General features: G+C 37.5%; 1 protein-coding gene across 1 annotated transcript in view; it reads right to left on the bottom strand.

Moving 5' to 3' along the window:
* Positions 1 to 3,414: 3,414 nt before the first annotated feature.
* LOC108686953 (paired box protein Pax-6) overlaps positions 3,415 to 14,916 on the bottom strand; it is a 22,310-nt gene continuing 10,808 nt past the window's right edge. Inside the window, exons 3-6 of the mRNA XM_018192486.1 lie at positions 12,261 to 12,481; positions 5,532 to 5,778; positions 4,051 to 4,219; positions 3,415 to 3,955 (exon numbers count right to left, since the gene is read on the bottom strand). Coding sequence (XP_018047975.1) covers positions 3,415 to 3,955; positions 4,051 to 4,219; positions 5,532 to 5,778; positions 12,261 to 12,481 — 1,178 coding nt within the window. The remainder of the gene's footprint in view (positions 3,956 to 4,050; positions 4,220 to 5,531; positions 5,779 to 12,260; positions 12,482 to 14,916) is intronic.

The following is a 14,916-nucleotide window of genomic DNA, read 5'->3' on the forward strand; positions in this document are numbered from 1 at the left end:
CATAATGATAAAGCTCTATATATATATATATATATATATATATATAAAACAGATACGACTGACAGCTTCATTTAATGACTGAATATTATTATTTGTTGTGCCGTGAACATCCATGTGATGTATAGTCTATCTTATCAATATGTGCCGCAAAAAGCTGTCTTCCTTAGAATATTGACTTTTTACAAATACAATTAGTACGAGTAAGTACTAGAAAGGTAATAAAGATTACAGAAAAGCTATTAAACGTAAAATTAAATATTGTTTAATTAATTTGTGAAATAATTCCTTTCATTAAGATAAATGGAATATTTTATTTAAATATTCTCTTAGTTCTATCTTAAGAATCTCATATTTGTATTTATATATTAATATATGTAATTAGAAAGATTATAATCAAGCAATTTATTTTAATACTATATATTAAGTTCTCTAAACATCATGTTATGTAATGTATGTTAAATGATAATTCAAAAGAAAATTTTATAGATGTTATAATTCATGCCGTATTGTCGAAGAAATTTATATATTATTCACATTATCTAATTATTTAAGTACTCCCTAAGTACTTATGATGTGCCTTTACGATGTAATATTGATAATAATTATGAATTAAATTTTTTATCAATAAGTTATTATTCTATTGTGAAATATTCTATGTGTGAAATGTTTATTATTTAGTTAAATGGAACATTAAATGCATTTCCGCAACTTTCGATGGAATGATGTATAAAAAAGTATTTATAATTCGCATGTAAATAGATTCTTTTCTTCAGTGTGCAATAATATCCAAAAAAATTTAATAATTATTCATAAGCTGTCAGACACAAAAGTTGTCGATGATAACTGCATCGGCTAAGATGCGTATTGGTATGCGATTATTCTTATATCGCTGTAATTTTCTTGTAATCATTTTAGTATATGCATGAAACATGACATAAAAATGTACAAGATAAACATGGTATATATCATTTTGACTAGTGTATTTAATGATATCATACAGAATAAGTTTATATTACGAGTATTATTTAATTGATAACTTGGATAATTTTACGCAATAGTCTCCGTAGGTCAGCGACGGAAAAACTTGGAGCTAATGAATCCGTAAATTATTTTCAACATTTTTTATTTTAACGTCATTAATTAAATCGCGATTTAAACTAAATATCGTTTTTGTCATTTGATTCAAATCGTGATTTAATTTCTTAATTTTTTTCTTTTCTAATTCTAAAGAGATCATTTTCTGAAGTTTGCAGACCAACGAGACTGTTCAGGCGCAATTATTATTGTACAGAACTATTATTCTAATTATCAGATTTCTGTATGAGCATTCTGTGCAGCGAAATCGAAATCTCGCGGCAAACAGATATCTAAAAATCATCATTGACATTCCATAGAGATACACAAATTTAAATCTTCTCTTTTTCTGGATTACAAATAGTTTGACGCACGGAATGCTCATAAAATTTCACAGCGTCTAAATCTAAAATAAATATTTCAGGCAAATGCCTACACGAGTAACGGACCTTTTCCTTTCAGGACGTGTTCCACACTTATCATCTTAAGATCTAATAATCTCCGTGTATGGCAAATAAAAGGGAAGTTTGAGCGTTAGCGTATTAGCTTCCGCTTATAAGACAGCCAGTGTAAGTACAGAGATGTTCCCTGCGTTTCCCTTCACGTATTGTTTTTCGGGATGATTTGCGGCGGAATCTTTTCAAAGAAAGAACCATAAATAAAAGGAAGCGCGAGAATCGAGATTTCTTCCGCGCTTCTTGTAAGATCGAGATGTCATCCCGAAATAGCCCGCGAGCATGCAATCGGCAGGCGTGAGGGAACAAAACGAGCAAATCGTTCGGCAATAAAGTACTAGAGTTTTATAGTGCATTAATTAGTTCGCGATGAGGAACGAGATACAAAGGTTTTACAACATTGTAAATGCAAAGGGGTAGAGAAGAGGGAGAAGGAATTGGGGGAGGCCCTACCGGCCGCTCGGTAACACCATTTAATTCCTTTTTTTTTACGCGAACGATGTATCGTCGTATTTTACAAGGTATACACACGGCGTGTCCACATATGACACCCTCAACCGAATCGTTTATGGCTTTACTGCGCCGCCACTGCGGCTTCTTACGTTTTCATCCGCGTACTTTACAGCCGTTCGTTTATTAGGCTATCATTTAATTGCCTGATCTCCGCGCCATGTATAACGGCATTGCGCGGCTATTTCGCGCCGGGCTCTAAAGTGCGAACTACAATGGAGACACGAACGCATAATTGCCTGCTCGATGTTTTTTTCCGAGCGATATCGTCGAGCGGGTTGCCGAAGACGCGTTTCAAGATTCAGCTCGAGCTAAGTTAGATTAAAAAAACATTTCTGCTGTTTGAAACTTTTATATCGCGCGTTTTCCTTTGTGTTGATGGTTATTACGAGTCTTGACTCTCAAAGGTGGAATGTACGAATTTTATTGCGTGACATAGCTTGGAAGTGCTGAATTTCTTGCATCAACATTGGCATAGTAATTATCGTCCGGAAATACTGGCAACGTTAATATTTCACTACCAGTGATTCGCGATCAACTATTCAAGATAAATCAGTGAAAGTATTGGAAACTTCTCCTGCGAATTTCCAAGCACTTTTCTTTTTTTTTTTCGCCGATCTTAACTAGCCGCACGCAATTGCAGAGTTAAGCGAAATCTTAGGTTCTCGAAGCAATTAACAGCCGTGTGTCGATCGCCAACGAGAAATGGCGATCAAGATTAGCGACGCGGAACAGGAGGAATGAAAATAATTTAATTATAAGTTAACTTACACAAGGATTACATATAATTCACTAAGTTATAATCGACGCTACAGTTTTTTGATTCTAATATTACATATGGCGCTAGCTTTTCATTTTATTTCATTGAACAACCATATTCTTTGTCTCTCTATCTCTCTCAAAGGAGGCATAAGAAGCTTTAAAAATCATTTGCTTCTAAAATCATTTTCTATCAAACTTCTTAGTCGGTATTCTTCTATCAAACTCCTTAGTCGGTATTCTAAGTTAGACGTTAGACATCTAAGACATTCGCTACTTCTCACTGTATCCGCAAGGGCTATTCATCAGGTGCAAAGAAATTACTTTCAAGTACACGTGTCACAATAATGGTACCAACTTCTGCTACTTCGATCCCCTTGTTCAATTTTCATTCGAATTTTATATCTTACGATTTTTCTTTACACCTGTTAATAATATTATAATACTACACACATACCTATGGCCAATGATGTACGTTCACACTGTATAATGTCTGTCCGAGCAAGAAATTCAACTAGTGAATTTAGATATAATCCATACTTCACATAACGCAAAGCGATTTGCTCCGACAACAGCGTTCCATCTCCTCGGACAAGATTGATTTATCGAAGATTTTTTAGATTTCCTTGCTTACAATGATGCCGCACGGTTGGACCACACCGATGTTGGGTAATCTCGGCCTTCTGGACGCAGATTTGCTCTCATCCTTCTTGAGCAACTCCTCTATCGAGTAGGGATTCTTCTTCTTTTGCGGTTGCGGCGGTTGATTCTCTACCGCCGCTCCCTCGTTCGTCGTCATCGTGCTTGGATTCGTATTCTTCGCCTCATGAATTCTATGCGATGCCGAGGAATCTCGTTTCAACGTCTCGACGATCGACATTGGGCTCTCTCGCAGATTATCCGAATTCGTGGCGTGTGAATTAGGTGTGCCGTGCCTGACGAATGCGCTCCGATCGCTGCCGATCTTCTGGCTGAGTTCCAGGATAATCGGTGTGCTCCGAAAAGACTTGTAGTGATCTTGCGACTCGACTAGATTCTCATCCAAATCGCTTTTATCCAGCGAATCGTCGCTGCCGGCCGTCGAACTCGAGCTCGATTTTAACTCCAGCTGATTCTGTGCGCCGTTTTGCTCCGACAGACGTTCGGTATCTAAAGGTCTGTAAAAATAAAATTATAAACTAATTATAGAATCATACCTATAAAATAAATTGTATATATTTTGTATCGACAAATTCTATCGAGATGGACTTACGCGAAAGATTGCATTCCATGCTGCAAGTGTAAGGTGGTCGCTTGATAGAGAGACGAATAAAAGCTTTGATTCCACGACGACGTGCCGGTATTGCTCGTGTTCGTAGAAATATGTAACGGTCCTAAAGCACCCGGATAAAATAATTGATAATCCGTTCTCATGAGTGCATCTGCAAAGAAAATAATTGTTGTTATTGTTACAATTTTTATGTTGTTTTGCATCTCTTAAAAAAATTTCTTCTTTATATAAATGAATATTATCGAAAATATATTTATTAAAAACTATACAAATACGTATTCTTGTACTCCGTGCTAACTTTACAGATCCACATAAATTTGTGAAGTTAGCATGCCGTTCTCTTAATATAAAAAAAAATAATGACAGTTTCATTTTTTATAATCCCATATAAAATAAAAAGTTTCGCATTTTTTATATCAAAAGATAAAAAATATGGCGTGCTAACTTCGCGAATCTAATACGACATTTTTCCTGTAAAATACAAAAAAAAAACATTTTCACGTTTGACTACAGTATTAATTGCTTTTTATTATGTATAATATAATCGTGTCGATTCAAAGCAATATTTTAACTAAACACAGAGGTTAGCTTCTTTCGAAATATTAGAAAAAGAAATATCACTAAACGAAATGATTTAAGAGAAAGATGAACACGAAAGAGTCCGGATGCTTGTTTCATAATTAGCTGCTCAAAGCCGATAAATTGAGCACCGCTTCCAGCATCCAGTGGCACAAATTGCGAGGTAAATTTTCCGTTTCGACAGCATAAGTTTGCGTGTCTGTTGCCTGCCTGGTCTGCGTGGCTTTTGCTGACGAGTCAATCACGGCAACGGGGTATCTCGAAAGATTTGCCCTCTTCACCCCTTCCCATCTTCCCTCCCGCTTGTCATTCTCACTATTCTTCTTCTTCGACGCACTCGCCGTCGCCGTTTTCGGACATTTATCGTCTTTCTTCTGGAAATGATCGCAAAAAAAATCCGTTGCCACGATTCCACGCTAGGGACAGGTGTTTAAGGCGTTATTAGTTTGTAATGGTGCACTCACAGCAACGCAACTGTATATAATCATTCACAAAGTTTCACACACACATCCCTTGTTCGAGCGATGTCTTTTTCTATTCAGTTTAATAGTCGACAAATTTGCAAATCAACATTGCTGTCCGAAAACGCTAATGAAAGGATTTATTATCTTGATTATATTGATTGTTATAGGAATCCTATAACAGAATCTGGTTACAAACGATTTTATCAAAATTCTACGAAAGAGAAGGATTATATATAATTTCTCTCCGCATGTATGTTATCTTACTTTAATTTGTTCTAAGTTATACTGTTTCACTTTATAATTCTAAAATTAAGATTATACCTTTCTCTCTCGTAGGATTTTGACAAAATCGTAGCCGGGCTCTGAGATAGGATCTCTGATCTTGATCTCTTTGATATCATTGCTAATATCATTCTTTACCTCTAGCTCCAGCGTTCGACGGAATTTGCGACGTATAGCCACTGGATGCACCTCCCTCGATAGTAGGGATATCGGTATGAAGTCCGCCACCTCTGAGAATACGATTAACCGATGATACGGAAGGTAAGCTCTGGGGATCACAAGCTCCCTGTCGCGCGAGCTGTTCGCGAATCTCCCAGGCAAACATTGTCGGCTGCTCCTGTTTCATCCGTAAAATCTTTTTCACCACTGTCGGCGTAGCTACTTGCTGCAAGATAAATAGAATATATTTATATATAAAGATATCTCATCTATCATGCATTATTTTCTAATGACGGACTCTTTAATTATTTGAAATAATTTTTTTCTTAACAAAAATGTCAAGAGGAATTATTTATATTGCATTTTTAACTCTTTAATATTACATATTTTTTAATTAAATTTCAAATTTAAAAAAATTTTAAATTTTGAGACAAATTTTAAAACTGTAAAATCGGTTGTAAAATGTAGTTTGATAAATTACTTATTTGTATGAAGTTTAATTCATAGAAAGCTTTTCTTTTTGTTATTTAGAGCTTGAAAATTACCGTTGCTTTGAAGTCATTGTTTTTCCTAATATTGTCTATAAATATTGTCTATAAATTGAGCAAAGAATCTAAAAAATAAAAAAGTGAAACGCGTATAAATTAGTACAAAACAATAGTGGAAATTCTAAGACAGTGATTCCAGCTTTATCAATTGTACGATATAAATACGTTACTTAACATTTGTTTTGTATTTTATTTCTCATTATATAGGAAAACATTTTTATCAATTTTAGAATTTGTGTCCACCTTTCGTAAGGATATTTATCAGTGACAGGATGTCGTTGTTAATCATTCCGTACTTTTTTTAAAGCCAAACCGTATGCGTTATCTCATCGACAAATTAACACAAACGTGGTCACACCATCGTTTCAGCGGATCGCACACGCATATGTCGTTCACAGGTGAAAAGCACGACTGGATCGTCAATCAGATAGCGAGGAGAGTCCGTCCGGTGCGGTGAGCAAAGGTACTACCTATTTTATTTCGGTTTAGCCCCCGTTCACCAAAGAAACGGGTTGTTCAGTCGGTTGGTACCGTGCACCGGTGCCGTTGGCTGCCACGAGGCCCACCATCGGTCTCGCTTCTCCAAAAGGGGGCCCCAGTGGTGCTCAATCTGGCCGCGCGACTAATTTGACTTGCTAATGAACGGTAATGGCACGCAGATAATTTTATGCTAACGTGATGGAAATATTATTCTGGCCGTACAGATTTTGAGATCACTGATCTCTTTGGGGGCGATGTCAGGCGTGCTGGCGCGAGCGAGACGCATCTCGTTCGAGAAAAGATGATCATCTTCACGGGTCCATGTCCGAACCCATGCGGGGGTTCGTACATGATTCACATATATGTGTGCACGTATCGAGCGGAACGGTATCACCAAACCGGCTGTCGATTACCGATCTCATTTCGCGAGAAGATCGATGCCTCGGCGTTCCGCGCATTCATAATCTGTGCTCGGTCGCGTGGGCACGATACGATCTTCCTCGACAAATTGTTTCGAAAACGAATAGAATTAATATTGCGGTGCATCGATCGGACAACGATCGATATGATCGGTATAAAAGCAAATAGTTGGACATCGATTGATGTGCTCGGGAAGACCAAGAGAAATTATAAATTTTAAATTACAAGGTCGCCGTAAATTTTCTCACACAATTGCTTATAATCAATTTTTTTAAAAAAAAATGTCAATGTTGGTCAGACATTGAAAATAAGTTTTAATCGAGAGCAAGTCAAACTCAAAGACTCAATAAAGCATCCCTCTCTTATTTCGAGTTTCGATATATTGAAAAAAATCCTAAATAAAAGTATTAATAAAAATATCAAATAAATTTTAATAAATATTTTTGTTTGTGAATAATTCTAAGTAAATATTTTCTAAATGTAAACATATTTGTTTGATACAAAAATTATTAATTTAACTATCACATTTTCGTTAAGTACAATAAATATATTTATTTATTTCTTATAAATAAATGTTTACTAAATAATAAATCAATTTAGGCTGTAATGAGTAATATTAATAAAATTTAGTAGAAGCTTCTAAGAGCCAACACAAGTTATATATGTATAAATATTCTTTATTATATTCAATCAACGCAAATATATAAATGTTTACTTACAATTAGTACTACTCAAAAAAAAGTATTAAGATAAGTAAATTTGTTTCAGTATAATCAGTGAGATGAATCGTTTAAAACTGTCAAAATACAAAGTTAATACGAAGTGTACAAGATGTCATTATCCAAAGTACTCGCAGGTGAAAGCACCACTGGCAGAAACGTTTAGGGGCTAGTGCCTCAGGGGTAGCGAAGAGTCGAAGAGGGCCGCCTAATAGTTTGAGGGGGTTAGGACAAGCATCGCGTGCTCCCGGGAGCATCTCAGATTCTAATCTGACACTTCCGTCGTCGTCGTTGCCACAATTACCTACCCCTGCTACTCCAACAATATATATACGGTGCGTCCTAATGCGGACCCTCACGTTGCCGTTCGAGCACATCGAAGCGCGGACACGCACGTAAGCATGCGTTATGCAAGTGTGCGTGTACGTGAGCGCGCGTGTGTGCTACCATCGGAGGAAATTGGCTGGACAGAATGGACATCTGGCACTAAACGTTAGATAACCCGTATATACCCGGCCGTGTACATACGAACAGGTTCACCAACTTGGTAATTATCGTGCGTAAGTTGCGCGCCCCGCTACATGCACCCCGAATGCCCCGAGTGCTCGTCAATGATAAGGACAACGATGACCGTCGACACCTTCCGCCCTATTTTTTCCCATGCTACCTGGACGCGTCAGTGTCGTTGGAAATGAGAGGCGATTGATTTGTCATCAGAAAAGTGAAATAAAAGCGAAAGAAATATGAAAATAGCGCATCGAAAGAACAGATATTTTGCTAAAATATCTAAAAATCTAAACAAGTTTTTCGAAAATAATTTTCTTGGTCATATAGAAAACTCAAATTAATACATATCATAATAATACATATCATATCAATAATTAATATATATCATAATAATAATGATTAATTTGACGCGCCCTTGTTTTTTATTATTAGGAAACTCAAGCATGATGAGAGCAATGCTGCAAAAAATTTTTATATTCTAGCAATCAGAGAACATCCTGTCTAATTATTTTAGCCTAAAATAATTATTTTCTGACATGTATAAATATTTCTGCAAAACCGTTGTTTCTTTCTAAATTAACCTTCTAACGCTGTCGATTTGGGGAACTCTCATTTAAAACAAGACTTCATGTTCGCATCATAAGAATAAAACGCGATTCGCTCCTATTTATCGTGGTGTTTCAAGCGCTGTTAAATCATGCATCGAGGAAATAAATATGTGTTCATGAGCGGGGGCAGTCAGATACGCGCGTATTTCCGTCAAGAGCGAGATCTTAATTGCCAGATAAACGGCGAAAACGTTCGATCGTCGAGTGTGAACCGTACACGAAGAAAATAAATATTCCGTCGGGGTCGAAGCCGTGACAATAATCATTCCAGATAAGAGTGGAATTCCATCAACAGTTTCGAGAAATCCATGAGATCGCTATCGAATTCGAAGAGTAAAGAGAGCTAAAGCGTCATCACGAGGATGTATACTTCGTCGTCGTATCATCCAGTTGTTATATGAGAGAGAGAAAACTTTGAACGCATTGCGCGTACGTGGAGAACGAGGCGGATCGCGGCGATTTTTTCCTTGATGTTCCACTTTATTATCCGCGGCTGCGACGCGGCCTGTGCATTTTTCATGAGATAATTTTCTCTGTCGTGCCGCCGGCTTATTATCCGACGCGTATCACGCGTGTATATGACAGAAAAGAGAGAGAGAGAGAGAGAGAGAGAGAGAGAGAGAGAGAGAGAGAGAGAGAGAAACAGAGAGAAGTAACGGAGAGAGTATGTGAACATGTCTCGAAAATATACCACACCCGAGTACACGTGTAGATTCGCCGATAGTTGGTCGATTAATTTTGCGAGATCGCACGCTAAATTGCATCGCACGATGCAGCGACGAGACGGAGAGACTGGATCGCGCATCACTGGGATTAATCTTTCACTCTCGAGAGTGCGAATTTAATTAAACACTGCTATTGGATCTTACTGCAAACATGTGTAAGTCGCACGAGGAGGCTTAATACAAAATACCTGGGGGCCTATTTTTGAGTACATAACGTATACTATAGAATTTTCGTACGTGATATTTTTCAGGAATAAGCCCCCTGTGAGCTCGTAGTTTTACACCAAATTCGCGTATGGAAAGATCATCTGTGACCGAAGGGCAATATTGAAGAATACGCGCGCCAAGGAGAGCGCGGAAAGTCATAATAACAGAGTTAAAATGGAGAGCAACGTTATCTCGACGAGGCACCGTTCATCTTTCGTTACTCAGCAGGAAAATCAGAGCATTCTTCTCCGATGGAAATTGTCGGGAGATAAAGAACGGGGAGGAGAGGCGGTTAAATGCCGGTTCTCGAGGACTCGATGAGTTAATACTGCCAGGCAATCAAAGGATTTACCTAGTAGCTATTATTTAATTATCGGCATAATTTTAAATTGCTGTAAAAGCCACTTACAGACAGAAATAGTGACGAGCCACCGATTCTGCATGTTATCTAACGATCTCCTCGAGAAAGAAGGTCCTTTATGCACACGATGGTGGGCGGGCAAAGATACGTTGCGCGTGCAAGACGAGAGACTTGATCCTTCGTGCAAGCTCGCTTCTTCCAAAGGGGGCTCATATGTCTTCCTAATTTCTCATCCAAATTACCAAAGGTTGCCATTTACTTGTCGTAAAGAGGAAAAGAAAAAGTGACGAATTCGGCCGATCGCGTAGATCGTGCGGTTAAAAAAATTTCAAGACTAAGCCGTATTAAGCGCGCAACCATTATTTCGCCACGGGACTATTTTGACATACGTGAAATACAATAAAACGAACACCGGTAATGGCAGATGATGACTATCGTTTACATGCGCGCGTAATCGGCCCCCTTCCTCGTATTACAGCCGGAATTTAAATGTCCTCTTCAGAATTTTAAGAGTTCTCTCTCTCTCTCTCTCTCTCTCTCTCTCTCTCTCTTTAATTTTTCTGCATATGTTAAAAATTCTACCTTACTTTTCTTTTGTCTACAATTTTGTTCATTATCTATCATATTTTTATTATTTTTTTTTTCACATCTGTATTTATTTTACTTTGTAGATTTTATTATTTTGTATCACTGTTTTTCATTTCCTTTTAATTTGTCATTTTTATATTCTTAGAGGGCTGATCCAATAATTATATATTAATAAACACCTTTATCTATCTATCTCTCTCATTTCTTTTGCCCCTTTCATTTCATTCTCTTTCATCGGCGTACCAAACTCCAGCTTGGAACTTAAGGAAGGTCGATGCACGCCGACGCGGCGTTATTAAAATAAATTCATTAAGCACAGAGTAACAGTCCGCGGTCGGTGCATCGTAAGAAATTCTCAGTGCATAATGCGTATACGCACCGTGCAATTATATTGTCATTAGCGGCATGTGTGCGCGATACCGCGAGCATCGGTGCAACTTCGCGATGCGCACCCGGGGGGCGAAATGGCGTTTCCGAGTCAGACGTGAGTGCGTTTATGCGATAAAAATTTGTGTCTTGTCGTTAAGCTTTACGAATCTGATTACGATAGAAAAATCAATGTGTTCATGATTTCGCAAAATCGATTTCGATTACGAGATGTAATTTCCTTTCGCGACGTCGGCGTGACAAAAAGCAGCGGTTTCCTCTTTGATACCGATCGATTAATTTATAGCTGGACATCGGGACATCACTCAATATCAGCAAGAAAAGCGTGCAAAGCCATAAAATTATGCAAATGCTGATTATGTGCATTGCAAAGTGTTTGGATAATTGCACACACGGTCAAAACGCAGCCCTTACTTAAAATCACATCAGGAATGCCTGACTTTGTACGTGCAGGGAGAGGACTAACTCTCATCAGAGCCACCGCCCGCTAAGGCACGCTGATGCGTGATCGTTCGTTTTAACGTGTTTTTGCGAACCACCGACATTAATCTTTTCTTGAATCTTATCCTCACAGCGCATTTTATGCCAAATGTAGCCCTCAAATAATTTTTATTCTGATTAAATTTTCTCTAAGAAAAAATTCGTAAGTTTATTAAATAATAATCTTGTCTTGTGAAATATTTGAATACATTTTTAGTATATCACCAAAAAATTTGGTATTAAAAATACTTCATACTTTATTCTAATATTTTTACATGAAATATTTTACATGAAATATTTTTATATGAAATATTTTTATATCATCTTTATATCATTTGTAATAATAATAATAGCAATAAAATGATTCAATACCTCGATATAAAAAATTCCATAACTATAACTAAAAAGACAATTGAACATTCTGTACAAAAAAAAAACGATTTTGCTGAAATGTCTAAAAATTTAGATAGATAGATGTGAAAATAATTTTGTAGAAGATTCAAGCAATGTTGTAAGAAGTTTTAACATTCTAGAAACCAACTTGAGCATCTACATAATTATTTTGACAGTCCAACAAAATTTATTATCAGATCTGAATCTAAAATAGTTGAATTTCTAAATAACAAAATCATTCTTGTGATGTAGATATTAGAATCATGGATTACGATCAAATCTTACCTTCGTCTTGCTTCCACCGATGCTGCCAGGTCGGATGCTTCCCGTCTCATAGAATCTCGTGAGTATCTTGGAGACGCAGCCATGGGACACGAGTAACTGTCGAGAAATATCGCACGGCCTGACGCCGACCATGGCGAGTTGCACGATTCTCTGGCGCACGCAGTCTGGCAATGGCCTGCCGTTCACAAAGACGCCGCCTAATTGATTCACCCCGGCTTGCCCTGGAAGAACAGTCAGTCAGTTAGTCACGTTATTGTGTTAATGGGCGACATAACGATGGTGCGATAAGTCGGCCTGAATCGCCGGGTAGCGATTCAAGATTTAGCGTTGAACGGCAAAAGGTGTTTATCGATTCAGAGGACAGTCGGAAATCTGCTAATAATGCGCTCGCGGTCGTCCGGGAAGGTCGGCAGGTGCATCCTCTGACATGCGGTCCTAGCTGGCCCTCTAATGACATTGTTACGACGAATATCACGGAAAGAACCTTCCCTCCCTGCCTTTTTGTCCGGCAAAGACATGTCATTATTTTCAGTAATATTAGGAAGATCGTGTAGCGTTTGCAACGAAATTCGACGTCTATACTCGAAGGTTGTTTGCAATTAATGATAAAATTTAATAATTATTTTATTTGATTTTATGCAACAAAAATATTATAATTTAATGTTCATTAAAATGCATGCCACGATTATTTTATTTCGATATTGCTAGGAAACGTCTTTTACGAAATATTAAATTTATTTTGTGTGAGAGAAGAGACTCTAAATTATTGTACTTCCTGTTTATGCGAATCGTCATTTTATTCCTCTCATCAAAGTTTAGTCACAAAAACTTCCTCAAATTTTAAATACGTAATTAAGTGATACTTTATTATGAAACAACTTTCTGTTCATTAAAATTTGAAGACCTTAAAATGTCGTATGTTAAAACGTAGTTGGAAATGGATAAAAAAATTAACATAATTCGAAAATTCGGGATGAAGTTTAGACCCATCGGTGAAGCGTAAAAGTTAATTGGGATGAAACGTTAAGACGAGGACCAGTCTTCACAAGTGGTCGTTTTAGAAATTATTTTGTTTTTTTTTCTTTTTAATATTCATAAAACGCGTAATCGCGTAATTTTCATATTCAGCAACGCGTGAATATGAAGTGCACAATGTGTTACGGACTTAAATCACGGCAAACGACAAGTTATTTACGCATTGCATGCGCGACACATCGTATAACTGACGTAGCACTTGTCGAAAATTTTATAAAACCGATATTATTCCCCCGCAGTGGTGTCGTAAAACCATAATGACCGTCTCGCCGTGAGCGAATAAAAACGCCAATTGATCACCAATTTTATGTTCCGTCGTCGAAAATGGACACCTGAAACGATCCGCAACCTAACGCGCGCATTAAAGCGTCGAATAAAATCTGAGTTATATATGATAGTTTTCCGTTTGCCTTCTCACGAGACATTAGACGTTGATTAGAAGTTCGGAAAGATTATAGAACAGGCTCGCTATTGTATTAAAATTGCATCATAAATCCTCGATCAGCTTATTTCACACTCACAAAGAATCTTCAATTTTCAGATCATCTCGAAATGATGTCGACAAAACGGCATAATTATTACAGACGACTCGGAATTTCATGGGAATCTTTGTCCCTTAATATTCAGTTTACTATTTCAAGTTGAATCCTAGTCTTAAATATGCATCAAAGCAACTTTCGGCAGCGTGAAATTCGGATTCGAAGAAAAACACTTTTGCGTGTCTTAATTAATCTGTCGTCATGCTAGAGAGTAATTACATGAAATGTACGACACATTCTCGTAATTATAATTACATTTTAATAAGGTAACCCTATCATGATATAAGTTAGAAATCTTTAGCCATAATGATATTGTTGCAATAATTGTTGCAATACAGGTAGAGGAGGAAGGCCTAAGGATGTAAGCAATCTGGCCCGGTTGCAGTTCTGCATCGGTGCTCCGATGAAGATAATTGTCGGTCATATATGAATTTAACGAATAATAACTTGCCGCGTAATGGGAATAATCGGTTTTATTCCCCGACGATTATTATCGACGTAACTGAAATCAAGAGAAAGAAAAAAGAAAGAGAAGGTTTCCTCGCGCAGAAGCGGCGTAACTAACGACGGCCTCTCCTTCGTGAAAGAAAACATAAAAGGATGAAAAAGATCAAAAGCATAAATGCCATGGGCGACTTATATAAATTGAGCCACGCGCCTTCACGTAGACCTGTCCGAATGCACGTACGACTATGCGTACCAGGACGATCGCTAATTGTTATCCGCGCCGACTAATTATGTCATTATCACAATCACTGACGCCGACGGACCTCCAAACCAGCTTGAGAAATAATGATCTCTTGAGCGGCCGGGTATTCGAGCTAAAGAAAAGATTTTCGTCCATCTTTCCACCGGCATTACTCCTCGGATTCCTCGAATCTTTATTTGGAGTTTTGCGTTTTACGGACTAAAACAAGACGATCCCGATCACTCCTGTGATTCTCGTATTTCCTCGAACGAGCTTCCACGCTCTGGGAAGCAAATGATCAGCGCAATTACACTTGTAATGCCGAGTTTTTTATACGCCTCTGAGATTTTATATCTGAGATAATTCCTAATAATTTTCCATCCTAATAGATTAT

The sequence above is a fragment of the Atta colombica genome, unplaced genomic scaffold (genome assembly GCF_001594045.1).
Source record: "Atta colombica isolate Treedump-2 unplaced genomic scaffold, Acol1.0 scaffold198, whole genome shotgun sequence".
In the NCBI taxonomy this organism is placed as follows: Eukaryota; Metazoa; Arthropoda; class Insecta; order Hymenoptera; family Formicidae; genus Atta; species Atta colombica.